The sequence below is a fragment of the Acanthochromis polyacanthus genome, chromosome 5, assembly GCF_021347895.1.
Source record: "Acanthochromis polyacanthus isolate Apoly-LR-REF ecotype Palm Island chromosome 5, KAUST_Apoly_ChrSc, whole genome shotgun sequence".
Taxonomy (NCBI): Eukaryota; Metazoa; Chordata; class Actinopteri; family Pomacentridae; genus Acanthochromis; species Acanthochromis polyacanthus.
Window position 1 is genome coordinate 32,069,812 of NC_067117.1, and position 20,254 is coordinate 32,090,065.

General features: G+C 40.3%; 1 protein-coding gene and 1 long non-coding RNA gene across 2 annotated transcripts in view; one reads left to right on the forward strand and one right to left on the reverse strand.

Annotated features, from left to right (window-relative positions):
* LOC110960957 (protein-glutamine gamma-glutamyltransferase 6-like) overlaps window positions 1–2,851 on the reverse strand; it is a 46,983-nt gene extending 44,132 nt beyond the window's left edge. The window contains exon 1 of the mRNA XM_051948487.1: window positions 2,767–2,851. Coding sequence (XP_051804447.1) covers window positions 2,767–2,791 — 25 coding nt within the window. The 5' untranslated portion in view covers window positions 2,792–2,851. The remainder of the gene's footprint in view (window positions 1–2,766) is intronic.
* A 6,917-nt stretch (window positions 2,852–9,768) lies between these two features.
* LOC127534102 (uncharacterized) lies at window positions 9,769–10,351 on the forward strand. The gene is made up of 2 exons (XR_007942059.1): window positions 9,769–9,809; window positions 10,112–10,351. It is a non-coding gene; the product is annotated as an uncharacterized LOC127534102 (long non-coding RNA).
* The last annotated feature ends 9,903 nt before the right edge of the window (window positions 10,352–20,254 follow it).

Here is a 20,254-nt window from a genome sequence, read left to right on the forward strand (position 1 = left end):
GTGCCCATCTGGTGGAAAGATGTTCAAACTGTGTATTTTCAAATTCTGTCTTTTTTACAGGTTCCATGCTTACTGCAGCTTTAAGCGTAGAGTCAGTCGACTGTAAAAACATTTCCCAGAGCAGCACCATGAAAAATCACAAGGTACCACAAGGAAGAGATAAAACAGAGTCAGAACAGAGTCTACACAGATGTACCAAACTTTGAAGTAGTAACAAAATAAGGAGAACAGTAAAAAGAATGACAGAAAGACCATTTTTTCGGAAGAACCTCCACCAAAATGGAGATTCAAGAAGGACAAGGATGGTGATTCAAAACTGTCTGACGAAAAACATAGTGTGCATGGAGCTCTCTGTAAACTCTAAACTCCAAATGAAGTGCATCAGATGGGTAAATTGCACCAACAGACTGCAGCACTGGCAGGCCGATAAACATCTGTCACCACTGCAACTCTGACTAAATAAACACTGCCTAAGAAAGCTCTTCAAAAGTTTAAATGATTAGCACCATTGCAAGGACAAAGACAAACACAATGACACTGTTGTTCATCTGCATATTGGACATTTTAGAGGAAAGTTTTGTAAACGTTTGAAAAACAACTCATGGATTAAAGTCAGATTAAAAGTCGGTTTCGAGTTCTTCTTGTATTGCATGAAGCACAGGAACATGTTAAAGGTTATTAGGTGCATATTTTATGGACTTGCTCTATTTTTTTAAGTTTCTCTCTAACCACAGGCTCTGCTACAATTCAGCCTGGTAGTGGATCAGGTTGGAACAAGGCACTTGACATCCATTAATGACTTCTGTGATTCAGTTGGATGAGTTGAAAACACTGGTATTCAAAGTAAACAGATGAAGTACTTTGTGTCATAATTGGAGAGTTTTAACACAAAAATTTGACATATTACAGATGCAGAGACAAAACATTTTGTGGAATTGTGGGGCAGCTTTCGCCCTGACTGTAAGGTTTTAGTGATCTGAGAACTTTCATTGTGTTTTATCACCTCACAGGTGAACAGAGAGAAGCCAAATACTTCTGACAGAAGCTAGTGAAGATCTGAATAGATCCTGTTTGCTTGTCTTTGTTCTTTCTTTTCTTGTCTCTTCTGTTTCCTTTTTACTTTTATTTTTAGTGTTCCTATTTTTAACATCTGTCTTCTTAGGCGTGTCTTAGTCTAGTGAAGCGTGTTTGATTGCATATTTTTCGACACAAACTGTGCTTTGGAAATAATTTTATTAGTGTTGTCACTGCACTTACCGGATGACATACTGCGCATATTCAGAAAATAGTAGCCATGATTTCTCATGCATGATCTAGATTGACAGGAAACCTTTTATGAAAAGTTTTACACATTTCACTATGACTATATTATGATTAGCTACATCAATTGTGGTGTTAATGTTAACATTACTTGCAGAATTTATAAAAACAGTAATTCATGGGTTAAATATAATACCCCGCCCACCATGTTGAGCCTTGTAAGGCCGATGCTAACACTGTGTTAACTATGATAGACTTAACTACTTCACGTAAGGTTTGTGGAAACCTACTTTGCAATAAAACTGATTCGGACCGACACAACTACCCCAGTGTCGCCCATGAGTTGGAGACTGAGAACAAATATATGCTGATCCAGACTCATCATTCACAGGATGTGGATTTTTTCCTTTCCGTTACACGAAACCTGCTGCACCAAGTGAAGAGGTTCTTAAGACCTTATTTACAAATGAAGCGTGACATGGACAGATGGATTGGTGCAGCTGCAGCAGTAATCTGTTCATTGTACCCGAGATTCATGATAAAGAAGAAGCTGTACTAGAAGGCAAAGTTCTGAATTTACCACCCAGTCTAGGTTATAACCTTCGCCAGTGGTCATGACCTTGGGTAGTGACAGAAAAGATATGATTGCAGATACAAGCACTTGACATGAGTTTCCCCTGTAGTGTGGCTGGCCTCAAAGGAGCTCAAGAGTACCCAGAACCAGAACATTACTGGGAAGACAGATATCTGGGATGCCCTGCTCAGTCTGTTTCCACCAAGACTCGACCCAAGAAAAAGCAGAGAAAATGAAAAGATGGTCGAGTAGAACCGGACTGCAGGTCTTTCCTTCAGACCCTCAATCTACCTGCATTCTAGCTTCATGTTACCTTTCAGAGCCTCCTCCATCCTCTCTTAAACCTACATTACTTTGTCTTTGAGAGCTTTGGCTTCAAGCTGGAACCAAAAGCTTGAACTGATGGACGTGTTTGGACCACCATGGACCCTCCATCCCAGTAATATCAGCTCTGGAAATTCTGGAGAGGAAAAGCCTGGCACCTTAATGAAGCCTCCATTGCATAGTTGTATTGAGATTCTGTGTTGATCTCCATTTGTGTCTGGCCTGAGGACATCATTGAGTAACACCTGCTTCACATATTCACACCCCTTTCCAACCCAACCCCCTCCTCAGGCCCTTACCTACATCGTAGCTTTCTCCAAAGTAATGCAGTTGCTGATATTGGGCTTACCATTTATGTTGTACAAAGAAAGTTATTTATTATTTTTCTGCAACTGTTTAGCAGCTTAGAAAACTGGACAGATGACTAGGACGGGCTGCTTTTGTCAAACCTTGATACTATAAATAATCCCGCAATTAGGTTTCCATTCATATTCATACAGGCATGCAAGAAGGAATACAGTGCCTCAACTCGGTCTAACAAAGATCCCCACAGAACAAGTTATGACATAAAGGTCTTGAATGAACTTTGTAATAACAGGAGTACTTACTAGAGGGTTTAATTTCTTCTGTCATGATGCCAGGTTTTTCCTCTTCCAGTGTAAGTGCAGAAATGAGCAGTCTCAGGCACTCAGTAGAACACTGACAGGTGAGTCAAACCTGGCGGTATTTAAAACACCTGTCACGCCCACCTACATTTTCATACTAATGTGGAATGCATTTTGCAACATGGATTAACTGTTTCGCACAAGTTTCAGTGTTGTATTTCTACAGGCCTCTTATGAACATCTATGACTAAAAATTCACTTTGCTGCTCCTACACTGAATTTGCATGAAATGAGTTAGCTCCAGTGGGTGTTTATTTGGACCCTTCACAACTGCATTTTAGATTATACGGGCTACTGTGTGCTACAAGCTCTGATGCCTTGGCATGTAAACAACTTATCCAGGTTTCAGGTGTTCTCTCAGTTCAAATTTGAACAGTAGGTAGCTTCTTATGCAACCACAGATTATAAATGTTTATAAATGTCTTTGAAATTCAAACAGAATATAAAGCATTGTTCACTGTGTGACAGTCTAATTGAAGAGGCAAAGCAAACAATGCTATAACAAAACTGGTTCATCTACAATTGCACTAAACTCTCAGGGGGTGAATGTGTCACAAACTTTTGGGCATTTTTTTGTCTGGATAGATACAATATGGAGAGATAAGGAATGTGGGAGAGAAAGCAGAGGAATGACATGCAGTAAGAGTTTGAGGTAACCAGGAATCAAACCTGGAACTCACTGTTTGAAGGCATTTGCTGACACTCCAACTACTGAAAAAACAAGTTAACCACACTTTGTCTTGAAATTTATCTGACTTGCACTTTTATAAAATTCTTTTTTCGTGTTCCAGGCAAGTTTGAACCTATTTTTCAAGTTTTTACCTATTGTAGTTTGTGTTTTTGGTCATTTAGGGACAATGGAAACCAGTTATGGATGAGCCACTTACACATGAAGCAAAGTGTCCAAGCGTGCAGTAGATAAATGGAAAAGTTTAGCATCCTGATCAACTCTGATGAGGCACATAAACATAACAAACCTGGGCTGGAGAATCTCCAAATGGGCAATGAGCTTAATGAGATTCATTGGATTTATTTTTTTAAACAGTGAGCAAAAGGTTGCATATTTACACATACAGCAATATTAGAATTATTTGGAGTAATATCATCTAATGCCAAAGTTTTCTCAGTTTTTGCACTGTTTTCTAAATTTCTACTCCTGAGAGAAAACTGACGTGGACCTTAACTTTATGTCTTCTTCAATTCCAGAAAATTGCAATCAATATTTCATATGGTAATATCAACAGGTTTTGGCCCATGTGCTGAATTTATTCTGCTAGGAATACCAGTGGGACCAGAGTGAGTTTAGAATACAGGAACAGGCCCAGGATTGCCCTTCTATTAGGTCTTACCACCAAAATATTTGCTTCATGCAACCTATTTGGCACACGATGGCGTTGTTGTTCACGAGGAAGGGAGTACATTTGGAAAGAAACCAAAGGTAATTGTCAGTGTCAGATGAACTTGATGGCGTGCCAAAGCATGCAGGACCGTATGATGATGGTTCTTCTAGCAGCAGAGTTCATGTAAAAAGATGAGTGCTTCCTTTTAATCATGAGTTGTACCGTGTATTTGTGCATGTAGACATGTATGCCAAAATGCTTTTTCATGCATAGTCCACATGGATGCACTAAAGGGATAATGACATTTTTGAAAATTACCACATGAACAAGCAGTCTTGAGTCCTTCCTGATCAGGTCTACCGAAAGATGAAGAAATAAGATTACTTGCCACACATTCACCAACTTGTTTCTCAAACCTTTGCTAACACACCCAACAGTTTTCCCTGAGGATGACTGGCTTTCCCACTATCACTCTGCATTCCAGAGAAATTGTTACAACAGTCACCCCATTAGTTTTGGCTACAAATACACACTGTAGGTTTATCAGTTTTATTTGATCATTTAAAACTTTTTTTAAACTACCCTCACGGCGACAGGTGATTTTGTGCTGTCTTGTTTCTGGGGTGGATTTCTTTTGAGCCTTTGTATGGGGAGATGGCATGTGTTGGCCCAGTTGTGGCTGGTTTGGGAGTCTTTCCAAAACCTCAGCTGCCAGTCATCTCAGCTAGTGAATTTGGATTTAAAGCCCTGCACCCCAGCCTTTGTTCTCCTTGACTCCTGACTTGTCCGATTGGGCTACCACCCAGGTCCCCCACCTTCAGCCAACCGGTCGTAGCCATGATTACACCTGGAGAAGATAACTCCTGTCACTAAACCCTCAGTCGGAGTGGCTGGGATTTAACGTGACCAGTTCACCCTGGTAACTCTTGAGATATTCTGTTTTATGCGTGTTCTCTGTGGTCCGTAGGTTCTGTGGCTGCTGAGGGGGGGCTTCCTGGAACATAGCTTCTGTTAGCAGCTGTGGTTTCGGTGAGGACCTACTAGTCTTGATGGAGACAATAGCTCCTGTTAGTAGCCCACTAATTTGGTGAGAATCTGCTTGTGACTTGAGTCTTTGTGTGTTGTGTTTTATTAAGAATCATGCATTTTGAGGCACTAGTTTTATTTAGTTAATTATGCAGACTTGATACATTTGTATTGTGTTAGTTTTGGGCTGTACAGTGGAGTAGTGGTTAGCACTTTCACCTTGCAGCAAGAAGATCCCCGGTTCAAATCCCGGCCTGGGATCTTTCTGCATGGAGTTTGCATGTTCTCCCTGTGCATGTGTGGGTTTTCTCCGGGTACTCCAGCTTCCTCCCACAGTCCAAAAATATGCTGAGGTTAATTGATGACTCTAAATTGCCCGTAGGTGTGAATGTGAGTGTGATTGTTTGTCTGTATGTGTAGCCCTGCAACAGACTGGCGACCTGTCCAGGGTGTCCCCTGCCTTTGCCCGAGTCAGCTGGGATAAGCTCCAGCACCCCCGCGACCCTAGTGAGGATAAAGCGGAGTATAGAGAATGGATGGATGGATGGATTAGTTTCTGTTGTATGGTTTGGGTATTGCTGCTGTGCAGTTTGGATCAGGAATTTGTAGTTGTTTTGCTTTTTTTTAGCCAGTTTATAAACTGTTTGGCTTTGTTTGATATTTATCTTCTTCTTTGATTTAGCAACATTTACCAGGATTGTTTTTCTTTGTTTGATTACTTCTGTTAAATTTGTTACTGAGCACTAAATTGCTTTTCCTAAACCAGCGACAACTAGTTGTTTTTGTTAGACACTCGCAGTTGGATCGTAACAACCACACGTAAGTGCTTTCATTCTTTCACACCCATCTACATTTCAGAACCATGTCCTAAAAGTTTCCATTCTGCTGCTATTTTTGCAGTGATTTTAGGGATGCACCCAACTGAAAAGTCACCTTGCTGCTGTTACACTGCAGGCGTTCCCTCAACTCATCATGTCACCAGTTAGTCACTAACTCCTTAAGACACACTTTCTTTGTAAATATCTTGACACATCAGACACGGTAATCCAGGAGATAAGTAGCAACTGTGCCATCTTTCTCTAGTACTGGTCAAATAAAAGAGGCACAGCTAGCAATGAGGAAGTAAAATGAAGTTAACTGGACGATCCTGAATTGCACTGAAACTCGCTGTTGATGAAATGACAGAGACCAATGTGACGACTACGTGGACAATCAATCTGTGTAAATGTGTCATTAAAAAGAAACTAGTTCAACAACTTTATCACATGCTCGCTACATAAAGTACAGTCTGTACAAACAGTGTTGCGGTTAATATGTCTGGGAGCAAAATATTTCACCAAACTGGTGCCACACCTGGCAGGAAAATGTCCTCAATTACTTCTCACCAGGCATTATATGTCCTGTAATTTTGGCTGTGCTCATGTTACATGTGCATATTTCATCAAACTCAACAGCAAAATCGATTAAAATCACCTCTCTTTGAGGGCTGTCTCCATCTTTCTGTAAAAAAAGAGGGTGTCCCTAAAATCTGGACACATCTCATTAACAATACTTTTTTTTTGTCTGGGTTAGGGTTTAAGGAACTGTAAGGAAGGGATTCTTGGGGGGCTAGCATGAATATTAGCCATGACCAATTCCTTAGTTTCCGCTGATACATTTGGCCATCCAGAATGGGGTTTGTCCATGACACTGAATGTTTCCTTTAACTTTTTAACCACCTTCACCACCGTGGAAAAGCCAAGTGGAATCTTCCTTGGATGACATGCATTAAATTCATCTGCTATCTTTTAATAGAATAGAATAGAATAGAATAGAATAGAATAGAATAGAATCACTTATGTCCATTAATATGTCCATCCTTCATGTTCAGATTATTCCAGTTTGGGTTAAGATTATTCCTCTAAATCCCAGAAGCTGCCTGCATGTTTGAAAAGCATGTTTTCATTACAAAAAAAATCATAAAAACTACCCGATTTATGAGCCAAAAACTGTAAAGGAAAAACCCCCCAGAAATAATCATCAGGTTTTCAACTTTCTAGTGGTCCTTTAACAAATGTGAGACTTTTGGTTCTGTTGGGAAAATGATAAAGTCACTTTATTCTTATTAAAAAGATCACAAAAAATAAATAATTTACAGTTACCAGATTTTTTCCAATATTGGCAACAACGCATAGAAAAGTGTTGCACATGTAGATCCAGGTTTTTGCAATTTTTGTAAAACAAACAGAGAAATTAAACTTTTTAAAAATGATTTATATCATTATAAATTAGGCACAAACTATAACCCTTCATTGTAGTGTGCAGAAAAGTCCCTCTGCTTCTAGTCGTGGTTGTACTGTTTCCATAGAGGTGCAGGACTTTATATTACAGTGAAACATGAGTCCAGGGTGTAAAAAGTCACAGGAGCAAAGAAAAACAAAAAACAAAAAACCAACTGATTCTTTTTATCAAGGACACAATCACTGGTAGCAGTCATAAGATACACTATGGATCAGAATAATTCAAACTTACACATCAAACCAGTTAAATCTAAAAATTGCTGCTCTGACTCAAGAAAAATCAAAAGATGAAACATGTTAATTTGTTATGTTTGAACAGTGAAAGTCGTCACCTGCAGTAATCTTGTTCATTGTTCGTTATGTCAGGCCAGCTGCGGCTGGTCCTAGTTAGCTCTGCTCTGTGCTCTCTCTCTCTCTCCCTCTTTTCCTAGGTTGGTTCGGCAGGCAAGAGTGGTACAGGTGTTTCACATTTCGTGATCATGATCAATTGGCACAGGAGCAGCTGGGGACAGCCAATCACATCTTTGTCTCTCTCTTTATAAGCGGGTGCCGCCCATCTCTCCATGCTGGATTGTAACATCCTCTGTAAATCAGTCAGTCAGTCATTCAGTCATTCATTCATGCTACCATCACCGCCAGTGCTTACTCTAAATTTGTTTTCTGTTTCCTTTGTTCCAGTCCGTGTCACTCCTGGAACCGCCTGATCATTCACCCTGCCATCAACGAGATGAGATACAGCTGTGTTACCTCCGTCGTCTGGCGTTCTTCCTACCAACCCGTGGCAGTAGTCCATCACCTGCCCTCCGAACGGCCAGCCGACTACAACCCGCTCCAGCTGCCTGAAACCCAGTCCGAGCATCCTGATTCGTTGTGTTAAGTAGTTGAGAAAAGACCCACTCGTTTGTAAAGTTAAGCTAGAACTGAGCCTTTAGTGACTTACTGTCTACGTTGGTGTAAGCTGACTCGCTTTAGTATATCTTTGAGATTAAGAATCTTCTGCAGTGTTTCGCGTTCGTTTTGTTATGATTCTTGGATTAGGTTATTGAGAAACCTCTCTGATTTGCAAAGCGTAGTGAAACTGAGAATTAGACCTTCGTCCCACTAGTTAGCGCTATTTTTGGTTTAAGGTTGTTGCCTAGTTAAGTTTTAGATTATTTTCCCGGAAACGATTCCCTGACTGGGATTTGTAGTTTTTCCTTATCGTTAAAATAAATCTTAAAAACCTAAGAACCTCTGTCATTTCCTGCGCTTGAGCTCTCACCACAATCCCTAACGCGTTAAGAATTTTAGTGCTTCTTTGTGATTTGAGGTAAAGTTTGAAACTCCAGTTTTTCATCAGCACCGAGTACTTTGATTGTGGCTGTTCAGTTTTCATGGGGCAGTTGTTGCAAATAAAATGGAATTTCTACACAATCCCATTGTTGGAAGCATCAGCGTGGATGGAGCTGATGTTCTGGAAAAACACTGATGTGTGACAGCTTGTGTATATTGCATAATTGATTCATCAGAATTGAGCTGATTAGTAATTGTGTCAGTGATTTCTTAAACAAAACATGACAAACCTCTGCTGGTTTCTGATTCTCTGATGTGACAATTTACAGCTTTTCTGTGTTTTAATCAACCAATTCAAGACATTATCAATAAGTACATGAAAGTGGAGGCAGCTGAGGAGGATATGGCGATCAATGGTGTATGTAAGGGGCTGGTTCATTTAAATGATACAACAGTCTCTTTCTCATTCTTCTAGACTGCTCCTGTGATATTAAGACACATATTTTGATAGCATTGGATTATTTAAACTGAATCGTCATACAAAATGACATTTTAACTTCCAAAATCACTGTTTAGAAATGCATTACTGTACAAATCAGTCAGGATAATCCACATGACATGAAGTCAGTAGTTTTACTTGGACATTTTCCATCAGCAGAAGCAGTTTTTAAAGCTACTGCATTGCTTCATTTACGATGTGTTGATTAGAATCAGCAGCAGCCATCTGTAGGTCTCTGATAAGTGTCCAAACTCTGGTTGAAACTAAAGTGCTTTTACTTGATGGGATGGTGCAGTTTAGACAGGTAAAGTTGTGGTTGTTTGTGTTGCATCAGAACAGAACCAGGCAGCTAATGCGTGCCTCAGCCTGCTTTAAGAAACAGCTTTATTTGGCACCTCTGCATGATGCTATTTCAAAACAGTTTATTGCTTGAGGGTTTCTTAAACAGTATCCCCTAATTATGTATTCTCCACACTTGCAAAGATGGGAAATTAAAAACTAAACAACAAACTAATAATGAACATGCCTTTCTCTGGCAGCACTTTTAAAGAAATTTCTGGAGATTATCAGGTGAGGATTAGTTCATCTGCTGTATTTACTGTAGCAATAACTAATCTAAAACATGTAAAAATCTACTTAATGTCTAAAGTGGGATGAATCTTGAAGGTGTCTCAGTGTTGTGGGAAAGTGGATAAGTACTGAAAAAAATCCCAGGGTGAAGAAAATTTCTCAGGAATCAAGAATGCCAGTTTTCCTCAGGGGAAGTTGTTGGGTGTGTTTGAGGAACAAGTGGATCTTATCAGGTTAGAGCGAAACTCGACATGGCTTGCTCATTTCAAATGATTAAGTTCCCTTCCTCTCCGCCCCTCCAGGTCCAGTCATGTGTGCAGAGAACCAGAGCTGACCTGGGTTCAGTTCTTAGAGGGAGCCGTCGACCACAACCTGCAGAAAGCCAAAGACCTCATTCTCTATAGGATTGAGGTCTGGGCTTTGACTCGGCCACTCCAGAACATTTACCTGGTTCTTTTTTAACCATTCCTGTGTAGCTTTTGCAGTATGTTTTGGATCATTGTCTTGCTGGAAAATAAATCTTCTCCCAAGACGTAGTTCTCTTGCAGACTGAAAAAGATTGTCCCCCAGGATTTCAGTGTATTTTGCAGCATTCATTCTGCCCTCTATCTTTACAAGCCTTCCAGGTCCAGTTGCTGAGAAACATCCCCACAGCATGATGCTGCCACCACCATGCTTCACAGTGGGGATGGTGTGTTTTTGGTGATGTGCAGTGTTTGGTTTCCACAAAACATGATGTCTTGTCTGATGGCCAAAAAGCTCAATTTTGGTCTCATCAGACCAAAGAATCTTCTTCCACTTGACCATGGAGTCTTCCACGTGCTTTTTGGCAAACTCTAGTCGAGATCTAATATGACTTTTCTTCAACGGTGGCTTTCTCATTGCCACTCTCCCATAAAGCTGAAGAACCCGGGCAGCAGTTGCTACATGCACAGTCTCTCCCATCTCAGCAGCTGAAGCTTGTAACTCCTTCAGAGTAGTTGTAGGGGTCTTGGTGGCTTCTCTCACTAGTCTCCTACTTGCATGGTCTCTCAGTTTACGAGGGTGGCCTGATCTAGGCAGATTCACACAAGTGCCATATTCCTTCCATTTCTTGATAATTGATTTCATTGAACTCCGGGGGATGTTCAGTGCCTTGGAAACTTTTTTGTAACCATCCCCTGAATTGTACTTCTCAATAACCCTTTCCCTGAGTTGCTTAGAGTGTTCTTCTGTCTTCATGGTGTAATGGTAGCCAGGAATACTGATCAACCACTCTCTGGACCCTTCAGACACAGATGTTTTACAACTCAATCACTTGAAACACACCCACACCACTCAGGTGATCTTCATTCCACTAATTGTGAGACTATTGGCAACAATTTGATGGACCTCTATTGAATTAGACCATTAAATTAAAAAGGGGGTGAATAATTATGCAAACAATTATTTTTATTTATATAATTTTCTTTCATTAACATTACTTTATAGAAATCTGTTTTCACTTTGACATTAAAGAGATTTTTCCAATAATTTTTTTGTTAAAAAAGCTGAATTTTATTGACCATGATTGATTTATGAAAGCAATAAAAGGGTAAAACTTCAAAGGGGGTGAATACTTATGATAGGCACTGTATGTCTGGAGGATTAGAAGGAGAAGGTCTGTTTAACAATTCTTCAAAATGTTCTACCCATCTAGTGAGTTGACCATCTTTTGTCATGATGTTTCCATTTTTATCTTTTACTGGTCTCTCTGGTTTCCCATATTTGCCGCTTAACTTCCTAGTTGTATCATAAAGTTGTTTCATGTTTCCTTTGCGAGCAGCATCCTCTGCTTCTTCTGCCAGACTGTTGATATATCTTCTTTTATCATCTTTTATGCTTTTCTTTACTTCTTTATTTGCTTCTGAGTACTCCTGTTGTTCCCTAGTTTTTTCCGTTCTTGTTCTACTTTTGTTCTTTTTGGCTTTCTTCAGTTTCCTTGTCCTGATCTTTTCTAATGTATCAGATGATATCCAATCCTTATGTTGGTATTGTTTATAACCAATAATTTCTTCACATACAGTGTTGACGGTCTCTTTTATATTATTCCAATGTTGTTCTAGCGGCATTTCATTTTCTTCTACTAGTTCTTGTAGAATTTCAAACCTATTTTGTAATGCCAGATGATATCTCATTTTTGGGTTTAATAAATCAAGTGAATGATCCTGATTAAATTGTTGGGCCATGAAGACTAAATGAGTTTCATCATTTTATATCCTGTCTCAAAGAACCAATGTTAAATATTACACCATACAAAGCAAACTAATGTTTAGAGTGAACACAAGACACCAACTCCACTTTCCTTCTGTTAACTTGGTGTGGTGACCGATGTTTGCTGCAGCCAAGAACTCGGGAGAAAACGATATTTCTGTCAGAGACAACAGATTGCCTCTAATGCAGGTAAAGCCAGAAGTCTACCTTGAGCAGGACTGGGCTTGTCTCAAGCGATACAGCACACTGTGATTTACTGATTTATCTGCTCTTTTATGAATAAAAATGTAATGGAAATAAACACATCAAGAACAGTTTTGCTCTAATTTTCTAACTGGTCGGCTTTTCTGTTCATTCTTCCCAAGATATAAATGTAAACTGCTAATTTTTCCCATCAAACGGAGACACAATGTGAAATAAGATGGCTTGTTGAGCTGTGTGTAGAATAAGACGATATTATTTGCTTCATGTGTTTTTCTCTGTGTCACATACAAAGTTTCATAAATAATGGTGTTATGCCTGGCATAGGGGTTGCCTGAACTGAGCATGACATGCCATCTTTCACAGGTCTCAAACAGCCACACAAAACACTTTTTACTCTAAGAAGTGAAAAATGTATTTTTTGAAAAATATGTGATATGATAACAAAGGTTGAGGTTAACGACAACAAATCAGCGGTAACAGATAAATTAATTTCGTAGTGAGCCAAAGCCAGCACAACAAACAAAAGCCACACTATTCTTGGGAGTCAGTCTTACCTACCAAAATAAAAGTGGTCAAAATAAAGTCGTGCCTCCCTTTCCACTTAAAAAAGCACAAAACCAAAAGTGGTAACTCACTCCTACCTTAAATTTACCACAGTATATTTTTTGTCTATACTAGTAATGCTCTGCTTGAACTGTGTGTGCCGGTTGGGATGCAGTGGGAAGCCCATCTGACTCCTGGCAACATCATCATTCCGCCTTACATACTTCTTCCGCCCTTTTTACACAGTAAAAAGTAAACAAGCAGGTTTCTAGGGCAAACATGCCCTAGAAACCTCTTGGCTCATGTCATAGCAAGTAGTAACCTTTTAAAGGTGGTGATTATTACTTTATATGATAGGATCGGCGGCCTTTCTATGTAAAATTCTGTGAGATTATTTATGTGGTTAACTGACGCCAACTATCGAACTGAAATAATCAGTGTCAGATGTCCGGTTGTGTAACAATACTGGCAAATGTAACATGATGGAATGTTTTACCTTTTTAATTTTCATCATGTTGGAATCATTTCTAACTGGCGGTTGCTGGTGTTGAAAGTGTGTGTTTGGGATGACTCCAAGGGTGTGTGTAAAAAAAAACTACAACTTAAAAATAAGGCATCTCAGGGGGAAATAACAACACAGTTGACAATGAAACTAAAATCAATGTAGAAAGAGCAAAAGAGGAATTAGTGAGGGCCTCAATATTTAGCAGTTTGCTTTTAAAAATTCTCTCTTTCTGATAAAACAACAAACAAAAAAAAGAAGTCTATTTCTGTCTCTGTTACCGAGACTCATGAGCAGGCAACAAAGACACGGCAACAGCAATTTAAACACAAATATTAATTTACCAAATATACAGATTACAGACAGCGCGGATTGAGAATCAGAACAACCAGAAAACTAGAGAGTCCCCTAAAAGATTGGCAGGCACAGCAGAGATACCAGACTATGATAAACATATATAACGAAGACTGGAAAACAAACCTCAAACAAAGTACTACGAAGTCAGGAGAGTTTAGCAGTAACACTGAAGACTGCAGAGGAGCCAATCGCCAAAGTGGCGCAACTAGAATTACCAGGAAATCCACGAAGAAATACTTATGACTAAATTTACTGAAATCTGATCGCTAAATGGCCGAAAGCAGCCTGCGAACATGCCGACACGGTGGACTACAATACGGAGATTGAGCAAGGAACAAACTGTCTACTCAGTGAGAAGGATCGCAATGAGGTAAGGCGGTGGAGGTGGCAGAGGCAAGATAGGTGCTGCAGCTGGAGGGACTGAGTTATTCAGGGCTGATCCAGACAGTGGATACTGGAGAGGGAACAGCAGGCAGGTAGGAACCCAGAACTACGGAACAGGACAAGACTGTTAGCACAAGAAGATGACCTGAGAGTGAGACTGAAGAATATCAGAACACTGACTGCGTTGTTCAACCCCTTGGCAAAGAGTAACGAACTGCGTCCGCCTTCTATGGCAGAAGAGAGTAGTTGTAGCTGATCACTCCCACCTGTTCATGTTCACCGATTGGCCACACCTGTCTGCAATGCCACACACCACGTTCACACCAATCTAGACAGAGAGGAAGGGAGAGACTGCCACTATGTGGCGTTAGATGTAGAGGGCGTAATACCACCAATTTGGTGAAATATTTTGCTACCAGACCTATTAACAGCAACACTGTTTGTACAGACTGTACTTTACGTAGCGAACATGTGTTGTTGAACGAGTTCCTTTTTATTGGTACATTTACACATAAGTTGGTCACTCTGTCATTTCACTAACAGCGAGTTTCAGTGCAGTTCAGGATCATCCAGTTTACTTGACATTACTTTGTCATTGCTGGCTGTGCCTCTTTAATTTGACCAGTACCGGAAAAAGATGACACAAGAGCTATTTATCTCCTGGATTAATGTCTCTGATGTGTCAAGATATTTACAAACACATGGTGTCTTAAGGAGTTGAGAAAACACTTGTACACGAAAAAACACAGACCATATGTTCATATGCAACAGTGAACATGGGTTGATCACTCCAAGAAGCCAGTGCAGTAGAAAATTAAGTAACAATACTGTGGTGATATCAGACTCCACATAGAAACACTCATCGTAAACTTGACAAGTCAGAATCAGTATAGCGTAACAGCAACAAAGTGACTTTTCAGTTGGGGGCATCCCTAAACACCCTGCAAAAGTAGCAGCAGAATGGAAACTTTTAGGACATGGCTATGAAATGTAGAGGGTTTGAATGAATGAAAGCACTTATGTGTGGTTAAAAAAAAGTTTTAAATGATCAGATACATAAAATCTACCTACAGTGTGTATTTGTAGCCAAAACTAATGGGGTGACTGTTGTAACAATTTCTCTGGAATGCAGAGTGATGGTGGGAAAGCCAGTCGTCCTCAGGGAAAGCTGCTGGGTGCATTAGTGAAGAAATGAGTTGGTTAATATGTGGCAAGTAATCTTACTTCTTTATCTTTCAGTAGACCTGATCAGAAAGACTCAAGACTGCTTGTTCATGTGGTAATTTTCAAAAATGTCATTATCCCTTTAGTGCATCCATGTGGACTATGCATGAAAAAGCATTTCAGCATACATTTCTATATGCACAAATACATAGTACAACTCATAATTAGAAGGAAGCACTCATCTTTTTACATGAACTCTGCTGCTAGAAGAACCATCATCATACGGCCCTGCGTGCTTTGGCACGCCATCAAGTTCATCTGACACTGACAATTACCTTTGGTTTCTTTCCACTCCCTTTCTCATGAACAGCAATGCCATCGTGTGCCAAATTGGTTGCATGAAGCAAATATTTTGGTGGTAAGACCTAATAGAAGGGCAATCCTGGGCTTGTTCCTGTATTCTAAACTCACTCTGGTCCCACTGGTATTCCTAGTAGAATAAATTCGGCACACGGGCAAAAAAATTGATATTTCCCTATGGAATATTGATTGCAGTTGTCTAGAGTAGAAGAAGAAAGAAAAGTTAATATCCACGTCAAAGTGGAGCATTTAGCAGGTAACAAGGCAGAGTCTTCTGTCAGGAGTAGAAATTTAGAAAACAGTGCAAAAACACAGAAAACTTTGGCATTAGATGATATTACCCCAGTAATTCCATTATTGCTGTATGGTAAATATGCAACTTTTTGCTCACTATATGAAATATAAAGGCAATTCGGAGACTCTCCAACCCAGGTTTGTTATGTTTTTGTGTATCATCAGAGTTGATCAGGATGCTAAACTTTTCCTTTTATTTACTGCACGCTTTGACACTTTGATTCATGTGTAAGTGGCTCATCCATAACTCACTTCCATTATCCCTAAATGACCAAAAACACAAGTTAGACACAGATTGATTGTCCACGTAGTCATCACATTGGTCTCTGTCATTTCATCAACAGCGAGTTTCAGTGCAATTCAGGATCGTCCAGTTAACTTCATTTTACTTCCTCATTGCTAGCTGTGCCTCTTTTATTTGACCAGTACTAGAGAAAGATGGCACAGTTGCTACTTATCTCCTGGATTACCGTGTCTGATGTGTCAAGATATTTACAAAGAAAGTGTGTCTTAAGGAGTTAGTGACTAACTGGTGACATGATGAGTTGAGGGAACGCCTGCAGTGTAACAGCAGCAAGGTGACTTTTCAGTTGGGTGCATCCCTAAAATCACTGCAAAAATAGCAGCAGAATGGAAACTTTTAGGACATGGTTCTGAAATGTAGATGGGTGTGAAAGAATGAAAGCACTTACGTGTGGTTGTTACGATCCAACTGCGAGTGTCTAACAAAAACAACTAGTTGTCGCTGGTTTAGGAAAAGCAATTTAGTGCTCAGTAACAAATTTAACAGAAGTAATCAAACAAAGAAAAACAATCCTGGTAAATGTTGCTAAATCAAAGAAGAAGATCAGTATTGCCAAGTCCGCTTATTATAAGCGACTTTGGGCTTGTTTTTTTGTAAAGTCGCTTGCAAATCTCGTCAGTCGCGGGTTGCGGGTTTTTGGGCTTGTTTTCTAAAGTGTAGTGTTGTCGCTTACTTGGGCTTGCTTTGCTGCCTGCATAAACCGCTCCTCTCCCAGTTCTCCACAACAAAGCGAAACACGATAGTTTGTCCTTTTCCAGGATCCGTCCACTCCTCCGTTTCTCAGTTACCGCCCCCACCCACACACGCAGAGCAACACCTGTGGATGTTTGTAGGAGCGATGTAGATAAGACCCGACGCCAGGTACAGCGAATAGACCTCAGACCTCCGTGTCTGTGTCTCTGTGTGCCCACCTGCCCGGTCCTGTCGCGGGTTGCCTGGTGACAGACACTGCTACAGACGCTGCTGCAGCCGCGCGTTTAAAAATGCCTCCAGCCAAAACTCCACCACATCCAAAGAAGCAAAAACATTTGCAAAAGTACAGACGTGAGTGGGAAGACTCGAAGTCCTGGCTTGACAGCGTTAGTGGCAATAGGTACAAGGCAAACTGTGTTTTCTGTTGCTCATAGACAAGCTGAAGTAAGGCAGCATCAGGAGACCAACATGTAAGAAACATGTGAACAGAGAGGACCCAACCAGCAGGTCACAGTTTATCATCCCTAATCATCTCCTGAAGTCCATATGGTAAGGGACACCATGATGTGACCAGCTAGATTTCCTACAGTATCTGGTTGTGAATTTACCAGAGGATGCTTATAATCATGGTGATGTGGTCATATACTCTACAATATTTTAGTGACTCAATAAATGTCAAAGTTGTTTATATATTTTTTTAATGCTTTTAAGTTTTTAATAGACATTTATTGAATTGCCTATATGTAATCAATAAATGGACTTTGCCCATCTCAAGAAACACTCACTCAGAACTCTGATATGTTAAGAGTACTAAAGAAATAAATATATGCATACACACATAAATGGGTTGATACATTAATTGTGTTAAAATAAGGTTTGTATTTAGAAATAAATGTTTGGGTTTTTTTAGAATTTATTTGTACAGTAATCTGCATTGAAATGCTTTTTTTTAAAAATACAATCTACCACTCCTTGGGTGGTAGTGGCCCTGAGGAGCCGTGGTGGGCGTCCTTTATTGTCATTTCTGAAAGGTAGCAGTCCTAGATTTTGCAAATGTGAGATACAGGCTCACCATGCAGTTTTAGCATTTAATACAACATGGTGGCACGGAAAAGCTCAAAAAAAACCTCTGAAACCTTCTCATCCATGAGGCTTACAGACGCTGGTTCCACCACTTCAAAACAAAACCACACAAGACAAACAAATGAGCTAAAGATCGCCACGTACACAGCCTGTCACACACATCCATCAGTGCTGTGGATCATCTTGGCGAATTAATTGGATCTACCTCGACTGACAAATAAGTTATAATACACTTTTATTTTAATCAGAGCTTTAGAATCTAAGTTTCTTTTCATCAGAGTTTAAAAATTTAAGTTATTAAAAGGTTATATTGACAATTTACTGTCAATTTAGTGCATCCAAAAACAAATACATATTTTTACTGTTATCAAGAGGCGTCTCATTGACATGATGTGACAGTTCAGCTGTTGGGCTTGTTTTGGGCTTGTTTCCATAGAGCGGGCTGCTTGTTTCTATTGCGAGATCTGGCAACACTGAAGAAGATAAATATCAAACAAAGCCAAACAGTTTATAAACTGGCTAAAAAAAAGCAAAACAACTACAAATTCCTGATCCAAACTGCACAGCAGCAATACCCAAACCATACAACAGAAACTAATCCATCCATCCATCCATTCTCTATACTCCGCTTTATCCTCACTAGGGTCGCGGGGGTGCTGGAGTCTATCCCAGCTGACTCGGGAGAAGGCAGGGGACACCCTGGACAGGTCGCCAGTCTGTCACAGGGCTACATATACAGACAAACAATCACACTCACATTCACACCTACGGGCAATTTAGAGTCATCAATTAACCTCAGCATATTTTTGGACTGTGGGAGGAAGCTGGAGTACCCGGAGAAAACCCACGCATGCTCAGGGAGAACATGCAAACTCCATGCAGAAAGATCCCAGGCTGGGATTTGAACCAGGGATCTTCTTGCTGCAAGGTGAAAGTGCTAACCACTACTCCACTGTACAGCCCAAAACTAACACAATACAAATGTATCAAGTCTGCATAATTAACTAAATAAAACTAGTGCCTCAAAATGCATGTTTCTTAATAAAACACAACACACAAAGACTCAAGTCACAAGCAGATTCTCACCAAATTAGTGGGCTACTAACAGGAGCTATTGTCTCCATCAAGACTAGTAGGTCCTCACCGAAACCACAGCTGCTAACAGAAGCTATGTTCCAGGAAGCCCCCCCTCAGCAGCCACAGAACCTACGGACCACAGAGAACACGCATAAAACAGAATATCTCAAGAGTTACCAGGGTGAACTGGTCACGTTAAATCCCAGCCACTCCGACTGAGGGTTTAGTGACAGGAGTTATCTTCTCCAGGTGTAATCATGGCTACGACCGGTTGGCTGAAGGTGGGGGACCTGGGTGGTAGCCCAATCGGACAAGTCAGGAGTCAAGGAGAACAAAGGCTGGGGTGCAGGGCTTTAAATCCAAATTCACAAGCTGAGATGACTGGCAGCTGAGGTTTTGGAAAGACTCCCAAACCAGCCACAACTGGGCCAACACATGCCATCTCCCCATACAAAGGCTCAAAAGAAATCCACCCCAGAAACAAGACAGCACAAAATCACCTGTCGCCGTGAGGGTAGTTTAAAAAAAGTTTTAAATGATCAGATACATAAAATCTACCTACAGTGTGTATTTGTAGCCAAAACTAATGGGGTGACTGTTGTAACAATTTCTCTGGAATGCAGAGTGATGGTGGGAAAGCCAGTCGTCCTCAGGGAAAGCTGCTGGGTGCATTAGTGAAGAAATGAGTTGGTTAATATGTGGCAAGTAATCTTACTTCTTTATCTTTCAGTAGACCTGATCAGAAAGACTCAAGACTGCTTGTTCATGTGGTAATTTTCAAAAATGTCATTATCCCTTTAGTGCATCCATGTGGACTATGCATGAAAAAGCATTTCAGCATACATTTCTATATGCACAAATACATAGTACAACTCATAATTAGAAGGAAGCACTCATCTTTTTACATGAACTCTGCTGCTAGAAGAACCATCATCATACGGCCCTGCGTGCTTTGGCACGCCATCAAGTTCATCTGACACTGACAATTACCTTTGGTTTCTTTCCACTCCCTTTCTCATGAACAGCAATGCCATCGTGTGCCAAATTGGTTGCATGAAGCAAATATTTTGGTGGTAAGACCTAATAGAAGGGCAATCCTGGGCTTGTTCCTGTATTCTAAACTCACTCTGGTCCCACTGGTATTCCTAGTAGAATAAATTCGGCACACGGGCAAAAAAATTGATATTTCCCTATGGAATATTGATTGCAGTTGTCTAGAGTAGAAGAAGAAAGAAAAGTTAATATCCA